Source organism: Caretta caretta, chromosome 10, assembly GCF_965140235.1.
Source record: "Caretta caretta isolate rCarCar2 chromosome 10, rCarCar1.hap1, whole genome shotgun sequence".
NCBI classification, from domain to species: Eukaryota; Metazoa; Chordata; order Testudines; family Cheloniidae; genus Caretta; species Caretta caretta.
In genome coordinates this window covers 7361721-7380847 of record NC_134215.1, presented here as the reverse complement: position 1 = coordinate 7380847, position 19127 = coordinate 7361721, and the positions used below count along the sequence as shown (strand labels likewise).

The 19127-nt window shown below is 58.0% G+C and overlaps 1 protein-coding gene across 1 annotated transcript in view; it reads left to right on the top strand.

The window, feature by feature from the left end:
* The window catches only part of MYO15A (myosin XVA), a 104491-nt gene that overhangs the window by 78302 nt on the left and 7062 nt on the right, over window positions 1-19127 (top strand). The window contains exons 47-59 of the mRNA XM_075117570.1: window positions 18-92; window positions 1718-1923; window positions 2253-2395; window positions 3216-3288; window positions 4305-4377; window positions 5401-5474; window positions 5878-5960; window positions 6563-6693; window positions 9556-9650; window positions 10524-10601; window positions 11511-11607; window positions 14571-14731; window positions 18444-18577. Coding sequence (XP_074973671.1) covers window positions 18-92; window positions 1718-1923; window positions 2253-2395; window positions 3216-3288; window positions 4305-4377; window positions 5401-5474; window positions 5878-5960; window positions 6563-6693; window positions 9556-9650; window positions 10524-10601; window positions 11511-11607; window positions 14571-14731; window positions 18444-18577 — 1423 coding nt within the window. The remainder of the gene's footprint in view (window positions 1-17; window positions 93-1717; window positions 1924-2252; window positions 2396-3215; window positions 3289-4304; window positions 4378-5400; window positions 5475-5877; window positions 5961-6562; window positions 6694-9555; window positions 9651-10523; window positions 10602-11510; window positions 11608-14570; window positions 14732-18443; window positions 18578-19127) is intronic.

Here is a 19127-nt window from a genome sequence, read left to right as displayed (position 1 = left end):
CTGTCCCCTCCCCACAGACCACTGGCACGGATGTGTGGTCCGCAAGAAGGTGACGTACCTGGAAGAGCTGAAGAGGGGCACCCAGGACTTTGGTGGGTGGCTCTGGAGTGTTGTGTTGTGCTGTGCTGTCCCTGCATGAGCCCTGTCCCCCTGCACACATTCTCCTGCGGGGCTCTCTCCTTTGGAGCCAGCTCGCCCCTCCCGTCTGACGAAGCATGTACTCTCCAGCTCACCCAAGGCGATGAATCCCAGGGACCCCACTGCGGCCCACATGGCCAGACCTCATTCCACTGCCCGGGGCTGGATCAAAGCACCAGGTCAGGGCGTGTAGCCCTATAAAATATCCTCCAGGCACTTCCTGGCCTGCCCCTTTCTGTCACTGTAACACACTGATGTAACGTGTTGTGCCCCCCTCTAGGGGCCAGTCCATATACAGGACAAGTGCCTACTATCGCTACCAGCGAACGGAGTTCTTGCTTTAGCCTGAGCTGTAGAAGCCTTTGCTTGTGGCACTGATGGTCCATTTCCCATGCACAGGCCTAAGTGCACTGTCAGATTTCCAGCCGCTCCTCTAGTTGTCTCTGTGCCAGGGCTCTGGCAAGAGACTGGGGAAGCTGGACCCCTGGTGTATCCACCAAAGAGAAACGGAGCTCCCCAGGAGAGCTCTGTCTGCCTGACGTGCACATTCCAGGCCCTGAGAGACCCATTTGCACCAGCTCTCCGTGGGCATTAGCCTGAGCAGAGCGCACTCGCCCAGATGCTCATGGGGAGTGGATGGGAAGGGGCGCGAGTGCATCCGGAGAGGAGGTCGTTATGCCATCCCAGGGGCGGTTTTGTGTGGGACATGTGGCTCCAGTGGTTGGCACTCTAGGGGGCAGGCTGAATGCCGGGCATGGGGGTTATTTGTCCAACAGCCTCCAGACCCTGTGTGCGGAGAAGCCATTGTAGAACTGGCTCGAGTCCTAACAGCCCCATTGGCCATGCTGTCAATAACAGCCCATAACTATAACCCCACTGCTTCCCCTACTGGCCTCCTCCATGCATGGCCCGCTCCTGTATCTGGTTTGTGCATGTAATCCTGGTCCCTAGCCTCTTCAGTCTCTGGGGGGAAGCTCTAGCTAACCCCATGAGAGCAATAGGCTGCTGCATGCAGGATGGGATGGTATATGCAGTGTGCATGGTCCCCAGACCCCTTGTTTAAGAGTGCTGTGGAAGAGCAAACCTGTGGGTCTAAATACCAGCCATTCCCAGTCAAACGCTGCGGCTGGATTTTCCAAGGGGGCTGGCAGTGATTCTGCCTGCTAAGGTACGGAGAATCAAATCTCGTGCTTCAGGACAGGTCTCTGCAGAGGTCAGGAAGGAACCTTCCTTCCCCTCCCTGAACGCAATCACAGCTCTGGCTATGTGATGTGTCTTTATGAGGAATGTGCACTTCCCTAGCAAGCCCCAGGCATTGGCCACTGCTGCAGGCAGATGCTGGATTTAAGAGATGACAAGTCTGATCTAGGGCAGTAGGGCGTGGGGTGCTGGTTTGAATGAACAGGTCTAAAATGGAAGAGGAGGGAGGCAGGACCGATAGCCGGGCCTGATGCAGCAGAGAGGGGCATATGGGGCTGGATGGACCGATAACCGGGCCCGGCACAGCAGGGAGGAGCATATGGGGCTGGCTGAAGCGTGTGTCTCAGCCCTAGGCTGTTAATGACATGTCCTGGTGCAGGGTGGAAATTCGGTGCCATCCACGGGAGGTCGGGGCGCTTCCCCGCCGAGTACGTCCAGCCCGTGGCAGCCCCAGATTTTATCCACCTGCCAGCGGACAGGAAAGAGGAGCCCAAGAACAAGCAGGGCAAGGTGGCGGCCTTGGCAGCCGTGGCAGTGGCCGTGGCCTCCACGGCTGTGGCTCAGGAACTGGACAGGAAGATCGAGGTGAGGGATTATCCCCAAGGGTCCCTTTGTAACCTTTGCAGTGCTGGAAACTGGGAGCTCTCAGAGGGCTGGGGTGGGCGGGGGGTTTGGTTGGGGTGGGTGGTGGGGAGGGCCTGACTGGCTAAGCAGCTGGGTAGGAGGCTAACTGGGGAGGGAGACATTGCAGCTGGCATAGGGTGGGGCACTGATCAGTAGACACCAGGAGGGTGCAGCCGCAGGGTCTGTCTGTAGCTCATCTGAGATTAATGGCTCTAGGACCCATGGAGTCGTAAGCTGGTGGCACAGGTGCGCTTTGCACCCCCTGCATCCCATGGTCCCCCTCTCCCCAGGTGTCCCCCGCAGGCAGTGACTATGCAGAGAGCATGGAGGAGTATGGTGGTGAGCTTCCTGGGGACAGTGCCCTGCAGGGCAGGCAGTTCCCCATGCTGGAGTTTGCCAAGAAGCATTTCCGGGAGGCGCAGAGGATGAAGACGTGAGTGCTGGCCGAGGGGAGGGGAGTGACCTTTAACCTTCCAGCCTCCAGTGACCCTATGTGCAATGAGTTTGGTGGGGCTCAGCACAGTTCCCAGTGGGACAGTAGCCACGTTGCAGAAAGCACCATCCCACGTGGCACTAAGTGACCCCTGGTTGGCATCCTGGGGCTGACTGCCCCGCTGCGGAGCTAAGGTCAGTGCCCAGCCCAAGGGTTGCCCACAGAGGCAGCATACAGAGAAGGAAAGCTCAGTGGTTTGAGCATTGGCCTGCTAAACCCAGGGTTGTGAGTTCAATCCTTGAGGGGGCCATTTAGGGATCTGGGGCAAAAATTGTGGATTGGTCCTGCTTTGAGCAGGGGGTTGGACTAGATGACCTTCTGAGGTCCCTTCCAACTCTGATATTCTGTGTGATTCTGTGTGAAAGGCCTGGTAGTACTCGAGAGCGACCTCTCTGGCTGATTACGGAACTGCACTGATGGGCTTTCCGGTCAGTCCAGCTGCACACCTGGCTCTGTTCCTCGCACAGCCTCCTGTCTGCGCTTGCGTTGTCATTGGCCGGTGTGGGAGCTGCAGCCATCAGTCTTAGCATTTGCATGTCCGCTGGGGTAGTTCTGCTGACCAGACCCTCATTTGGGAGCCCGCAGTTTGTGGCGGGTGCCAGAACGCCAGGCACGGATTTTGCAATTGCAACAGCAAAGGGGAGGCTGTTCTTGGGCCCACAGCTCCTATCCGTGGGGGAGGCGGATGTGCTGACTCCTGGGGGATCCCAGCTCATGCCCAGAGAGGGACCTGTCATTCTCTTTCTGCGATTTGTTCCAGGGATTCCTGCAAGCACAAATCCCGGAAAGGGAAGGACTCGCCAGACGTAGCGGAGATGCTGAAATTCACCAAGGTAATGGGGATCGCCTAGCTTGCTGTGCATGCTCTTTGCTGGCCAGGCTGTGCCTGCTGGTAGCCTCACCACCTGCCGATTTCAGGCTGTTGCCCCCGCCCTTTGCGTTAGGGCAGCCCCTGCTGGAAAGGGCATGTGGCCTGCTGGCCCTCTTACTGCCCTCCACATGGAGCCGACCCAGAGAGGGGTCCGGGCTGGCTCAGGGGCTTGCTAAAGTGTTAGAGCAGGGGTGGGCAAATTTTTTGGCCCGAGGGCCACATCGGGGTTGCAAAACTCTATGGAGGGTCGGGTAGGGAAGGCTGTGCCTCCCCAAACAGCCTGGCCCCCACCCCCTATATGCCCCCTTCCACTTCCCGCCCCCTGACTGCTCCCCTCAGAACCTCCGACCCAAGCCAGAAGGTCAGGCTGAACCGGATCTGGGCTCAATGGAGGAGTCTAGCCTCCAGCAGTGTCCGATATGGTCAGGATCGATTTCCACAGGCAGGTGCAGTGAGGGAGACGTACCATACCTCCCTGTGCCTCTCGGGCTAGGCTCTTCGCTCCGTGCCCTTCTGGCAGGGCCACTGCCTGACGTGGAACTGAGCACCTTCAGCCTGCCCCTCCCCCCATGCCAGGGGCTCTGTGCACCCTCATTCTTCCTGTCCCCCCATTTTCCCTTCCCCCTCCATCCTAGGGCCCCCCAGTCTCCTCTCTGCCAGGGGCTGTGTGTGTCCCCCCTTTCTCCCCACCCTTCTTTCCACCTGGGAGGCCAGTCATTGGGGTGTCACCCTGCGGCGCTCTCGGGAGGATGGGCAGAGAGGAACGGGGCGTTGCTAGGTGCGGATAGGTGCCATCAGCCGGTTGGTTGATCTCCAGTGGCAGTGAGGGGCTGGAGGCTGTGGCTCTGCTAAACCGATGGCAGGGGCTCGGCGCTCGCGGGCTCACTGAGCGTAGGGCCTGGCAAGCTCAGCCACTAAGCCCACCGGCGTTCCACGCGGGTACCTGACGCGCGCTCTGCTTCTGCTCTCCCCGGCCAGTGCCCGCTCCAGGAGTCGCTGATCGAATTCACTGACAGCTGCCTGAACAGAGCCGCAGCCGAGGCCTTCCAAGGTGCATGGGAGGCACTGCGTCTCCCCGGGGTGCTTGGGGGAGAGGGCACTGGGCTGCCTCCAGGCCACGGTGGGAGGGGCCCTGGTACTGGGCCGGTTCATTTCCCCTGCCCTGTCATAGAATCATAGAATCTCAGGGTTGGACGGGACCTCAGGAGGTCATCTAGTCCCACCCCCTGCTCAAAGCAGGACCAATCCCCAATTTTTACCCCAGATCCCTAAATGCCCCCCTCAAGGATTGAACTCACAACCCTGGGTTTAGCAGGCCAATGCTCAAACCACTGAGCGATCCCTCCCTCCCCTTGTGGTGTTTAACCCCACAGAGGCAGGGTTCATTCCTGCCCTGGATCTCCGCGTGTTGGCCGCTCAGGGGCATCTGAGACCAACGTGCCCAGCAGGGGGCAGCCTTCTTGTGCCGTTGCCTGTTTCGTGGGACACCCTAAAGCCTTGGGTTTGTTAGTGAGAGTCCAGCTGAAAACTCAGCCACTTTTGAACCACCCCAACCCCTGTGAGTCTGCCCGCCCCTGCCCCCCACATGGGGTACCGTGGCCTGCCCACCGCCATCCTCTGCCCCACATGGGGCAGGGGCAGTGAACCTCAAAGACCTCACCCCAAGGTGGGGCATTGGAATCTCTGCTGCCCCTACTCAGGAGTGGGCTGAAGCTGGCCCTTGGGCCCAGATCTAGCAGTTTCTGTGGGGCTGGCAACCAGTGAGTCAACGAGAAACCAAGAGTTCAAGAGCCAGCACTCCAGGAGGCCCCTGGGACTGGGGCTGGGGAGGGAGAGCCTGCTGGAAGGGAGACAGGAGGTTTGGTGGCTCTGAGTCTCATTTGGCCATCCTCCTCCCCCTCCAATGTGGGGGCACGGTGAACCCCTCAGCCCCTCCTCCCATCTGGGGCACTGTGACCTGCTCTCCTCCGGGTCCCATGACCCACCCGGTGGGTCTGGAACTGGGAGAGCCACCCCCCTGCTCAGGGCGAGGGGAGGCAGAGCCTGTCACCATGCGTTGGTTTGTCATCCCCAGCCGTGATGAAGTTCATGGGCGACTGGCCTCTCAAGGGGCAGACAGAGCTGGAAGTCGTCTACGCTGTGCTCAAGGTACCTCCCTCCCTGGGGAGCAGAGCAGGATCCCCGGGGGGCACTCTGGGTCAGTGGGGTGGGCCCTGCCCCGCAGCCCTGGGGCCAATGGTGGGTAGCGAGGGCAGCGCTCGGCTCGTGAACCTGCCTGCAGCTCCCAGCCCCGGAGCCCCTACCCCACAGTCTCCAGCCCAGCGGGGAGGAGGCTGAAGGTGGAAGCAGATGGCTGCATTTTGGCCAGCATGGGAACAAGCCACGTGGCCCTGGAGAGGCCCCAGGAGCAGGCTGCAAACTGCACCCCTCTGACATACCAGCGGGGGGCAGGGATGGTGGCCGGCACGGCGGGCAAGTGGGTACAGCTGGAGGGGCAGGGGGCTCCCCAGCGCCAGGGTAGTGATGACCACTGGTGCCTTTCTGTCTCCAGCTGTGCGCTGACCACGAAGTCATGAGGGATGAAGTGTATTGCCAGATCATAAAGCAGACCACGGACAACACGAGCCCCAAGATGTGAGTGAGTCCCTCCCCTTCCCGTGGCGTGGGGCCCCGGGCTGGCCTCCCAGTGCGGCGGCTCCTTCCTGCTCTTCCCCTGCCTGGCCAGCTGGCCTGGGCTGTGTGGCCTCCCCAGTGGGGAGTCTGTGGGGAGAATCCCAGTCGTCGGGAGCCTCCCACGTCCCCAGTCTGGTTGGGACTGGCTGATCCTGTCACTGCGTCACGATGGGCCTAGATGGGCCAATCTGGCCCCTGCCATCCTAGCCACCCTGGCAGCTGGGAGAGCCTTCCTTGGCCATTGGAGTTCCCACCATGCCACCCCCTTCCATGTTACAGCACCACTCCGGGTCCCTGCTCTCTCCCCTTCCCCTCGGCTCTCCTCCTCCTTCGCGTCTCCTTTTTATTCCTCCAGTTCCTCTTCCTCACCTTCTCCTTCTCTCCCCACATACCAAAGCTGATTGGGCAGGGTCCCACACACCTGACCGGCGGCCTGGCGTGGAAGGGGCTAAGGGGCACAGGTTCCAGGCCTGTCCCATAGACTTTCAGGGGCCTAAGCTTTGCAGAGCAGGCTGGGCCTCTCCCACTCTGAGACCTCTTTCCCCGCCCCGTGGCTTGGACAGGGACAGCTGTCAGAAGGGATGGAGGCTGCTCTACATCCTGACCGCCTACTACAAGTGCTCCGAGGTCCTGAAGCCCTGTCTGCTATGGCACCTCCAGGAGACCTGCAGGAGCCCTGGGGCGCAGTTCCAAGGTAGGATGCTTGTTCTGCAAAGCTGGGAACCCCAACCTGGACTGGCATGGGGGCCTCTTTCTCATCAGCTCTTACCTGTATTTGATCCTCTTCCATCCTCTCCTCCTTATTAGGACATTTATAGATCCTCTCCTAAGGGATGTCCGAACCACGTGCTCCTGTCGACTTTCCCCCAGCCCTTAGTTTAAAAACTGCTCTATGATCTTTTTAATGTTAAGCACCAACAATCTGGTTCCATTTTGGCTTAGGTGGAGACCAGCCTTCCTGTATAGGCTCCCCGTTTCCCAAAAGTGTCCCCAGTTCGTAATAAATCTAAACCCCTCCTCCCTTCACCATCGTCTCATCCACACGTTGAGACCCTGCCGTTCTGGCTCTCTAACTGGCCCTGCGCATGGAACTGGGAGCGTTTCAGAGAATGCTACCATGGAGGTCCTGGACTTCAATCTCTTACCTAGCAACCAAAATTTGGCCTCCAGGACCTCTCTCCTATCCTTCCCTATGTCATTGGTACCTACATCAAGGTACCTCCCTCCCTGGGGAGCAGAGCAGGACCCCCGGCGCGGTGCTCTGGGTCAGCAGGGTGGGCCCTGCCCCTTAGCCCCAGGGCGGGTGGTGGATAGTGAGGGCAATGCTCGGCCTGCAGCTCCCAGCCCCTGAGCTCTGACCCTGCAGTCTCCAGCTAAGCTGGGAGAAGGCTGAAGGTGAAGGTCAGGTATCATCACTCCCCTTTATGTACAGGGAAGGTGAGCTACAGACCAGGGGAGCAATTCGCCCATGGGCACACCGGGATTTCTAGGCTCCGTTAGATCACCCTGCCACCATGCCCTGGGCCCCACCCGCTCCCTGGTTGTGCCAACATGTGTGTTTGACCCCAGGCCTGCTCCTGGAAACCATCAGGCCAGCTCTTGTGTGCCAAGGCTCGGTGTAAACCCTGCGCCATGCTGTTGCCCAGCCCCTCTGTCTGCGGGACGTCATGAGCTCGGCTGCTGTCCCAGCCAGGGTGACACTGCATGGAATATGCTCCGTCACCACATCAGTTTCCATAGCAGCCAACATGCTTCAAAGGAGCAGGGCAGGCACTTAATGCACACTGGAGCCAGGCGCCTGCAAAATGGAGAGAGAAGTGGAAGCAGGACAAAGCCAACAGAATCACAGGGACGGACGGGGCGTGGCAGGGATGTTCACTGAGCCCCTTTCCGCTGAACAGCAGAGACGAGGGGCGGGGGCGGAGATCACTTAGCGCCAGAGGGTTAGAGGGACCCTGCAGGCTCAGCCATGTACAAGGCCAAACCTGAGGGCTCGGGACTCTGGAATTCCAGACCCAGCTCTGACTCCAAACTCCCCGTCGACCTTGGGCAAGTCACGTCCCCTCCCCGTGCCTCAGTTTCCACCTTGGCGAGAGGGAGATCTCAGGCTGGCTTCTCTTATTCAATCACTTGGATCACGGTGGCCCGCACAGTGCAGCAGATGCTGCCCCCCCCCCCCAGTCCTATTGCTGCCTCGGGAACGAGTCTTAACGCTAATTTGCGTAGTGCTGTAAGTGCCAGACCAAAAGCTGCACCTGCCGTTGCCTGGGTGTGACCAAGGAGCCTTGCTGAAGAGCAGGTTCAGGCTGATCCCTGGGACGGGCGGGGGCAAGGGATCGCGGCGTTTGTCCAGCCCAGAGGAGCGGGGCTGCGAGAATGGGGAGTTAGCAGCATTTACACCCAGCCTCAGAAATCCTGGCAGCTCCCTGTGTGGAAACAGCGCCAGGAGGGCTTGCCCACGCCTGTCCTAGAGCCGTTAATAAATGGCAGCGCTGCCCATCTGTGAAGCCTTTATCAGCCAGCCCGTGATTCCCAGCCCTGCCACCACTTATTTCCTCCGTAAACGCTCCAGGCTTACAGCTGTTTAAATGGCTCTCGGGGTGGAGAACTGTCTGCAGTGATCGATTAACCCAGCCTGGCCCCCCGCCAGACCCACTTCAGCTGTCGTTAATGGGACCTCCTCCCACAGGCTCTGCATCCAGGAGCGGCTGGGAGGGCAGGGCCCACTGGCACCAGGGCGAGGATGGAGACCGATCACGCCCTGATCCAAACCTGTTCTATGGAGCAGTGCAGGCAGCGCTGCTGGACTAGCTGGCTGCGCGGCCTATAGGGCAGGGGCTGTCTGTCATTATATGCGTGTGTACAGCTCCTAGCACAATGGGGCCCGACCACTAGAGTGCAATCCTAGTCCGAGCACCAGAGCCTCTGCCATGCCGGAGGCAACATGCCAGGCAAATAGGGGCGGGGAAGCGGGAAAAAGTGGGGATGGGAAATGAAATAAAAAGGGCTATCAAGTAATTAATCGTGTGATTAATCGCACTGTTAAACATTAATAGAATACCATTTATTTAACGTTTTTGGGATGTTTTCTACATTTTCAAATATATTGATTTCAGTTACAAGGCAGAATACAAAGTGTACCATGCTCACTATGTTTATTTTTGCTTATACGTATTTGCACCAACAGAATACAACACAGAATACAATATATATGAAAATGTAGAAAAACTGCAATTAATTGCGATTAATTTTTTTGAGTTAATCACGTGAGTGAACCGCGGTTAATCAACAGCCCTAGAAATAAACGTAACCTTCAATTACAGATAGGTGCTGTGATACCCCCGCCCCCCTCCCCCAACACCTCATGATTTGGGGTTTGTTTCCCCTCTGAACCAGACCTGAATTTCATTGTTAGCCACTGTCTTTGTAGTGAGCCAAAGCCACGCTCTGGCTCTGGCCTGCTTCCCCTGGTTTGGGGAGGTGGAGGCCTGGAACCTCACGCTGTGCCTCGGGCCCGTCTCTGCTTTGACGGGGCGCTGGTGTCCATATCTTTAAGGGATCGCAAAGGCCTGCGAGCAGAACCTCAGGAAGACCTTCCAGTTTGGCGGCCGGCGCGAATTTCCCAGCAGCATGGAGCTCAAAGCCATGGTGGTGAGTCCAAGCTCACACAGGGCACTGCAATGGTGGCACCAGGTGGGCATGTGGGGAGAATGCTCTCTGAGAGGCTGGACTGGGTTGCAAACAGCTCACCTAGGGGATGGCATGGGACTGTATCCCTTGAGCTCTCTGGGCCTACAAAGCTGGGTTCCTCCGGGCACTCCACTTTCCGGGCCCCCACACGGTTTATCTGTGCCTTGTTTCCAGCTGGGAGGGCTAGAATGGGGCTGGGCAGGCGGCTACAACTGTGAGTGGCTGCAGCCAGCGTGTGTAACCCCTGTGATGCCTATGGTATGGCTGTGGGGAGGAGAACAGAGCCCTTTCCGTGGTGGCAAGGGCTGAAATGGACAGGAACTTGCAAGGATGGGGATGTTATAGGCCTGATTTCCCTCCCCCATTGGCTGCAGCCAGAGCTGGAGGAGCTCAGCACTTCTGCAGATCAGGCCACAGTTTTACCAAGGGGCTGGTGACTCAAGAGGCCTGGAGGGAGCCTGTTTATCAGGAAGCGCTGGGCACCTGCCCTCTGGAAATGGGGCCCGGGAACAGAGGGGCCCAGGCTCATGCGTCACTTTTGCAAATGGTGGGCTTGCGAGTGCATTCTGAAGATGGCTTCCCGCCTCCTTGAGATGCTGCTGGTGTCTAACCGAGTGGTGTGAGCCCCACCTCGCGGCACAGGGCAGGAAAAAAGGGGGGTGCTGAAAACGCCTGGGGATTCCGCTAGGCAGAATGGGATGCCCCACAGGAAATCGCCCTGTGCCGACGTGGGAGAATCTAGCCTGGGGTCTTTAGTCTGGCCCCTGGAGCCAATGGATGCTTTAGGGTTTGGAAACCTTCCTACTTCTCTGTGCTTTGCCCCCCCCAACCAAGGCCGGCCGGAGCGCCAAACGCCAGCTGTTTCTCCTGCCAGGAGGGATTGAGAGGCACCTGAAGATCAAAACATGCTCGGTACGTCAGCACAGGGGCCCGGCGCTGCCCAGCTCCCCCGGCTCCCACTCAGGATGCTCCCTCAGAGCAGTGATGGAGACGGGTCTGCCTGACTCCCGGCAATAGCACCGAGTGCGGGAGCAGAGACAGCACCGAACAGGAGCTGAGCTCAGCCCCTCCCCAAATGCGGCATTAGGGAGAGCTCCCCAAAGTCGCTGATTTCCCTTGGGGGGGCCTAGGGGGGAAGGAAACGCTTCCAGGCAGCATCCCTCCCTGACGCAGTGCACGGTGGAATCCTGCCAGGTGGCTGCAGCACTGGCCAGCTGTTCTTCCAGCTCAGCAGCACTTGGGGGCGGGCGGGGGTGGGGGGCAGGCTAGGACACTCAGGGCTATTGGTTTCATCTCCAGCCGGGCTCCAAAGGTCAGCGCCGGGGTTCGCAGGGTCTGTAGGCTCAGGGGGCAGGAGGGGACAATGGCAGGGGAGTGGGGCTGATGTTTAAGTTTTGCCCAGAGTGGGGTGTTTTCTCGGAGCCCCAATTAACCCGAGGCGGCTGGCACCTGATTGCCCCTCAAAGGCGTGTTCAGGTTCTTGTTTACCTGAGGCTGAGCCTGCTGCTCTCTCACCTGAGAGGGGGGAGAGATCCCATGGGGTTGCCGGCCCAGCCCTACTTTGGAGCTGCAAAGCACCCAAACTTCTGGCCGTATCTCTGAACCCATCGGAGATTCCCCTGCTGCTCCTCCTCATGGCCTGCACCTTGCGGGATCAGGCCATCCAGGGGTTTGCTAGGCAGCCAGGAAGGGGTGTCACTCCAGGAAGTCCCACCGGCAGTGCCGGGCAGAGACCACGGTGGTGGTGGGCACAATGCCAGCGCTAGAGCCTCCTTCCCAGCCTTTCAGGGGCTCAGCCGGGTGGTTTGCCCCTCCCTCTAGGTTGCGCTGGATGTGATCGAGGAGATGTGCTATGAAATGGGGCTGCATCGGCCTGAGGCCTTTGACGAATATGTCATCTTCGCCGTTACCAACAGAGGTGAGCCGTGGGGGCAGGCAGGGGTCGCTCTCCCCATTTTCTCCTCTGAAGTGGTCCCATCCCACCCCCCCAATCCTGCCCAGCGGCCTGCCTCTGCCACTGGCCGTTCCCATATTGCATGCCCACCGACAGGCGGCCTGAGCTGACCAACGTCTGGCTTCCCCAGGCCTGCGGGTGCCATCACAGTAGGTGATGCCACTCAGGTCCCAAATACATTGAGAGGGGACTTCCTGGCTGACCCCATTTCCGTGGCCCGCCTCCAGAGACGAGCCGTGGGCAGCAGCCTCCTGAGTCCTGGTGCTCCCCCTCCTTCGGGGAGTCATGGCACAGACCATTGTTCGGATCAAGACGCTGCCCCGTTAAGAGAAATGAAACCCCGTACGGAATGAAAACACAGGAGAGAGATTCACCGCCTCGCCCTGTTTAGTATTATTGCCTAGAAATCCCAGTTGAGCAATTGTACTAGGCGCTGGGCGAACATCTAGGCACAGACAGGCTCTGCCCAGCAGAGGTTACAGTGTAAATGGGCAGAGGGTGGGAGGGGAAACTGAGGCACAGAGCGACCAAGTGACTTGACCACTGTCCCGCAGCAGGTCAGCTGGGAATATCATCCTGGCCTCCTGATTCCCAGAGCAGCGCTCTGCCCACTAGCCCACATTGCCTCCCGTTACGCTTATGTGAAAAGAGAAGCGTAGGAGGCTTTCGCACCTGGCTAAACACCACCCAGCTCCTTGGCGTTGGCTGAACAGTGCTGTCTCTTGCCTAATGAACCGGCCATCCCTGCCGTTCACCACCGCAAAGTTAAGCTGCTGCCCCAGGAGACTACTCAGGAAGCACTGACTGGATTGCTTGTGAGGGATGTTTTTATCTTGACACTGTCCCGTTAAGCCCTTTGTGTGTCCAGAGGCTTAGCCCTGTGTGATGTGCATTCCCTGCGGGGGTGAAATACTGCACTGAGGCCCCACCGCCTCCCTGAAAAACGGGCAAACCGACCCGAACAGCCATCTCTGTACCAGGAGCTTGTGCAAGTGTCATTTATTCCTAACTGCCAGTGGCTGCCCGACAGTGGGAGCGCGAGGCAATCACCAGTCGATCCAGCGTCCAGTGCTCCTCCCTGGCACGAACAGGTTCTGGCTGAGCGAGGCCTGCCGTGAGCAGGGTCCTAGAACACCCCTTTCTGGGCAACCTCCGGCAGTGCCAGGCCTCTCCTGACGGCGTCGGTGCTGAGCTGCCGGGCTTGGAAGCACAGAGAGGATGGAAAAGCCTCAGGCCATGACGGGAGGAGGAAGGCACCTGAGAGCTGCGGGCTGCCAAGCTCTGGCCTTTCTCAGCGGAGCTCAGGGCGGGTGAATGGTGCCAGGGTCGCAGCCCTGGCGTTTCTACGCACAGGACGGGTGCAGCGCAGCCAGCAGCTTTGCAGGTTTCCACCTCACCTGCCCCAGTGGAGTATCCTGTCCCCTGGGGCTGGCTGTGGGCTTGTGCTGCCTTTGAGGGGTGCCCTGCTTGGTATTTTTGCAGCACCTTGGCAGCTTCCCCATTGCCAGCTTTCAGGGCAGTGCCCGGAAGGGGGGGCTGTGGATTATTGGCCTCAGCTTTCTTCTGAAATGCTGAAAAGGCAGGAAATGGTTCACGGTATCCCAGCGCTTCCTGGGGCCGAGCCCCCACTTTCCTGTCTGTGCCTCTCCACAGCTCCCGGCAGCCCTGTTGGCTTGGCTAGCCAGTGGCCTAGTTAAAGTGTGGGCGGGGAGGGCTGTAAAGTGACCGTTGGAAGGGCTGTGTGGACGGGCCCAGAAGCTCCAGGAAATAGCATCTCTGAGTCATATCCTGCTTTCTGGGAAAGCACTGCATCACCCTAGGAATGTCACGCGCCTTCTTAGCCTCACCAACCCGCTCACTCCCTCTCTGCCGCTTTTTATGGGTCTAGTTGGAAGCCTCTTCTTGGAAACAGAGCCCCGGGGCTCTGAATGTGGATTCTCCACAGGCGATCTGACCCCTGGCTGGGGGCTGTGCCATGAGAGGGGGTGGCACGGCCAGTGACACGGGCTTGTGGGATCTAATCCTTGCCCTTCCTCCAACTTATTCTGTGAACTGGGGCAAATCAATTCACCTCCTCCTGCCTCAGTTTCCCCATCTATAAAATGGGGCTTATGACACCCGCATTCATCCGTTTGCGTAAGGGCTCTCCTGAACTTTGGAATTATAATGTGCTCTCAGGAGTTACATGGATGATTCCAAGTGCCCCAAATCCTGAAGCTTTTAGAGCCGACCTGCAGAAGGAAACGCGGACTCAGCTTGTGTCCTTTTGGGACGATGTGTAAAGAAGGCCTGGACTTTTGTTTTAAAGGTGTTTCATGGGGTTTTTTCTGCCTGTTCTTTATCTTAGAACTATCAGGAGTGGTCAGTCTTGTCTTCCCTGTTTCTGACAGATGACTGAGGCTTGGTCTACACGTAAAACTTATCCCGGTGTAGCTATGTCACTCAGGGTAACGATGTCCCCTTGCCGCAGAGTAGACTCAGCTAACGTATGGGGAGCTGGTGTCTGCCAGCAGGGTTAGGACAATCTCCTTCTGTCGGTGCACGCTGTGCCTTCACGACGCCAGCGAAGATGTGCCGACGGCTACGCCGGCATAGGCTCTGTCATGTAGACACAGCCTCAGAGATGGGGACTGGCAGCTTTCTCGGCTTTCAATGGAACGGGCTGGGTGGTTGAATCCTAAACAAAGAGAGCTGTTCTCCCAAGGGTTAAGTAGGCGTGGACACAAACCAAAGCATCAAAGAGTAGCACTGAATCTGATTTCCTACCTTCAGTATCTCTGCTCTGCATACACCATTCAGTTCTCCAGCCACCTTTACCCTTTACATTGTAAAGGAGCAAAACCAGAGCAGCCCAGCTGGCTTTTCCTTGCCAGGCGACCTTTAAAATCAGAGCCACCCAGCTGACTCTTCCCCTGTGCTCTCCATAGGTCAGAATGTCCGCCCCTTGAGTCGACGGGAGTATATCCTTGACGTGGCCACGGAGATGGAGCAAGTGGACAGCAGCTACATGTTCTGGTACCGGCGTGTCATCTGGACCCAGCCACTGAAATTTGACAATGAGCTGTATGTCACCATGCACTATAACCAGGTAGCAGCTCAGAACCAGCCAGGGGCAGAGGATCAGTTGCCTTAGTTTAAGGAGGGCCTCTTCCTCCTCCCTTCCCTGGAGTATGGGCTCATGGGTGTCTGAGGAGCAATCTGTCATAAACCCAAGCTCCTGACCTCTCGTGGTTATTAAAGATCCCCTGGCTCCTTTCTGGCAGAGCAGTGGGGTTAGCCCTGGTGTCCCAGCCAGATTCCATTGCCAGGTAATTAGCTTCTGTTTGCCTAAACACCCCCCGTCTGGAAAAACGACGTTAAGAGAACATTAAACAGGTTGCAAAGCCAAGCACCCAAAAGTTAGGAAGTGCCAGCACTGGGGGGCGGCGAGTTATATCTCCACCTGGTGCCTTGGCACCAGCAACATTCAGAGCCCAGGGGCCCAGTTCCACCAATATTTGGGGCCGGGTGTCCCCCCCGGCCCCACCTGCTGCCTCCCCTGAGTGTCCCCTGGCTCCCTCTTGCTGCCCCCGGCCCCCCACGCGCCTCCTGGGGCCTGGAGCAGAACGTCCCTGCCCCTGCCTCTGCCCTGCAGCTCCATGCTGCCTCCCTAAAGCAACTGCTGCTGCCGGGTCCTAGGGTCCCCATCTCCACTGCTAGGGCAGACTGACTGAGCCGGCCCTTCCACCTCAGACCCTTCCCTTTTTCGACGGGACCCTCCACCAGCACAGGGGGCCCCATCGCCTGCTGTCACCGCTCCTGCCCCATGCTGGGCAAGGGGCAGCTCCATCCCTCGCCCCCAGTGAGGCTACTGTCAGGGGCAACAGCAGGGGAGGAGGCGCACGCAGCTCCCCCCGGCACCCACCACGCGGGAGGCGAGGGAGATTCCTGGACCTGAGAGGGGCCCTAGGAGCACATGCAGTGACAGTGGGGGGGGGGTGCTGCTGGGAGGGGGCAGGAAAGGGGGGCTCCTCCCCCAGAGCTCGCTGCTGCCAGCAGGGAAAGGGTTGGGGGGAGTCCTCCTCTCTGGCCCCTGTCCCGGAGCAGCCTGCCTGCACCCCAAACTCATCCCCAGCCCTGCCCTACCCCAGAGCCCACACCCCCAGCCAGAGCTTTCACCCCCCCACAGCACCCTCAACCCTCTGCCCCAGCCCTGAGTCCCTCCAACACCCCAAACACCTTATCCCCAGCCTCAGACAGAGCCCTCATCCCCCCGCATCCTAACCCTCTGCCTGAGTTCTGACCCTCCTCCAACACCACAAACCCCTCATCTCCAGCCCCAGCCAGAGCTCTCACCCCCCTGCACCCCAACCCTGAGCCCCCTCCAACACCACAAACCCCTCATCTCCAGCCCCAGACAGTCCTCATCCCCCTGCACAACCCTCTGCCCCAGCCCTGAGCCTCTCTAATCCCCAAACCCCCCAGCCCCAGACAGAGCCCTCATCCGCCACACTCCTACTCTCACCCTGAGCCCCTCCCAAACCCCTCATTCCCAGCCACAGACAGAGCCCTCACCCCTACACTCCTACTGTTGCCCTGAGCCCCTCCCATCCCCCAAACCCCTCATCCACAGCCGCACCCCCTCCCATCCCCAAGCTCCCTCCTAGAACCTGCACCCCCTCCCTCCGCACCCCCTCCTATCCCCAAAATCCCTCCTAGAGCCTGCATCCCAATCCCCTGCCCCAGCCTAGGGCCTGCACCCCAGACCTCCTCCCGCACCCAAACTCCCTCCCAGAGCCTTGGGCAGGTGGGGGGCAGAGTTTGGGCAGAGGTGGGTTCTGGGCACCACCAAAATTTTTACAAACCTGCCCCCCCTGAACTGATGCTGCCTGTGTGCAGTCATCCTTCAGCCAGCTTGTGCCCATGCATTATGGTGCAGTCTTTCCTAACCTGATCAGGTGCTGTTTTTCCCACAGGACACGGCCTCATTCAGTGCACAGGGTGGAAGGTTTTCACTTACCGAGCAGCTATTCAATGTTTCGGTTTCTCTGTGTTGTTCAGAGTCTGGCCCCAGGCCTTAGCTGCTGCATGCTGTCCAAATCCAGCTCTGAAGACAGAATTATTCATTTCCTCATGGGCTTTTTTCTCTGGCACTCATTACTGTAGTATCTGATCGCTTCGCAGACATTAGTGGATTTATCTTTATCCCTGTGACCCCATTTTACAGCTGGGGATTTGAGGCACAGAGAGATTAAGGTAAACAATTTCCACTAACTTTGGGTGCCCAATTTGAGACACTTCAGCCCTGGTTTTCCAGAGTCCTTAGCTCTGTGTGTTCAAAGCGCAGCTCCCAGTGACTTCAGTCGCAGTTGTTATCACACAGTACATCTGCAAATCAGACCCCAGGGTATCAAGTTGGGCACCCAGAAAATGAAGCACACACAACCAGTAACCACCTCTGAAAAGTTTGGTTTAAGGGACTTGCCCAGAATCACAAAGAAATTCTGTGGCAGAGGCAGGGATAGAATCCAGTTCTCCAAGGCAGCTTTCAACCGCCTTAACCGGGAGATTCTCCTTTCTCTTCCTGCAGTCCCCTGCCTGGGTCTTTTATAGACCTTTTCACTTCGGCAGCAAATAAATCAGGATTCAACGGACAACAGCCTCCTTCATTACACAGCCCTGACTCATCCCCGGGGCAGATCCGTCCTGGGCATTGAATGAGGCAGGAGGCCTGTGGAAAAGATAAGATGTGTTCATGTAATTAACGACTGTATCATACTGTGCATGCACAAGGGGGCCACATTAAGGCTGCAAAGGCCCCCTTAATTCTGACATTTTCTTTTTTTTAAGAGATTATTATTAGTATTTTATTATTTAAACTGTACTTTGTATTTATTTGTTGATTCTGGCATTTTCTAACTTGTATGCTTGACTTGGCAACCTTAACAATGTTCTTTGAATGTCATTTGGTGGGTGCAATTTACTCGGTTTATTGACCAGCAAACTGAAAAAAACCCAGCAATTCCCTCATGTGGCATGATATTGCCACCTGTGTGGGTCATCAACAGGGTCGGAACCTTTAGATCCATCGCCCAGACCTCTGCCACGTGCGTTAATGGAGTTACTGGAGTACGGCAGTAGTAGGTTGTCATCTTCTGTGTGGACCAGCACTAGAGGGTGTTGGGACTCTTAGCCAGAGGGTTTCATGGATATTTGCTGACAGTGGAGGAATAGTGAGACTCAGGAATCTCGGGTTCCATTCCAGCCTCTGGAGGGGAGTGTGCTCCAGTGGGCGCAGCCTCTCTGCCTATTTCCCTCAAGCTAGACTCCTGCTGCCCCTTTCCCTCCAACATACCCACGTTCTTCTCCTTGCCCCACTCTGTCCCACTCCCAGTCTCCTTGCCCAGCCAGTCCAGAATTCCCCTAGTTCCTCCGCAGATCTCAGGTGCCCCCCCTCTGCCCTGGGCATCCCTCCCTGACTCTTCAAAGTTTCCCCCCCAAAGAGTGGGTACGCGCATGTACAGTCTAAGACCGCGATTCAGGAAAGCATCTCTGTTCAGGAAGGTACCCAAGCCCGCACGCTTCTCTTTGAAGTCCGTGTGAAGTTAAGTGCTTTGCCTTAATCTGCATCGTGTGTTGTTATGCCATGGCCCTCTCCACGGTATCTGACTGCCTGTATGTGTGTGAACGCAGTCGCACACAGTACATGCATTTCCTGAGCACATCCCATGCAGCCCAGCAGCTCCCAGATCAGCTCCCGTTTACTCCTGATGAGAAAGTGTGACAAAGCCACGCCTGGCATGCCCTGTATCTTCTTTCAGGTCCTGCCCGATTATCTCAAGGGGCTCTTCAACATCCTACCTCCCCTGCAACCCAGCGAACAGCAGTGCCAGCAGATCTCCAAACTGGCAGCCCTCCAGCACCGGGCCAAGGACAGAATGTACCTGCCCACCGTGTAGGTACCCTGGGCCTGGTGGCGCTTGGGTGCTACCCTGCTTACCACGGCTTATGTCCCATCATGTTGTGTTTGCACCTTAGTGAGAAGGGAGCCCCGGCTAGTTGCCGGAGCAGAGCAGCCAGAACTCCTGGGTTCTGTTCCACACTTCGCTGCTTACTTGTTGTGTGACCTTGGGCGAGTCACTTAGCTTCTCTCTGCCTAATGTTCCTTAGCTCTAAAACATATGTGTGATACGTACTGCCACCTCCCAGAGCTGCTTGGCTCCATTGTTTGCAGAGTGCCCCCAGGTCCTCGGAGGGCACGTGGCGAGCTAGACAGACGAGGTGTCATCGGCATCAGTATGACCTGACAGGCCACCCCAGAGTCTGTCTTCACTGCAGTCGGCCCAGTGTCTTCCCTGGGTTTTGCTCCTAACCCGTCTCCCATCCACACACACACAACCTCTCGGCCGAGTCTAGTGGCGCTTTCAACCCAGGCTAGCCAGCCTCACTGGGGCTCTGGGTTAGAGTCCAGGTTCCGCTTCCACGCAGGCTGCTAACGCACCCAC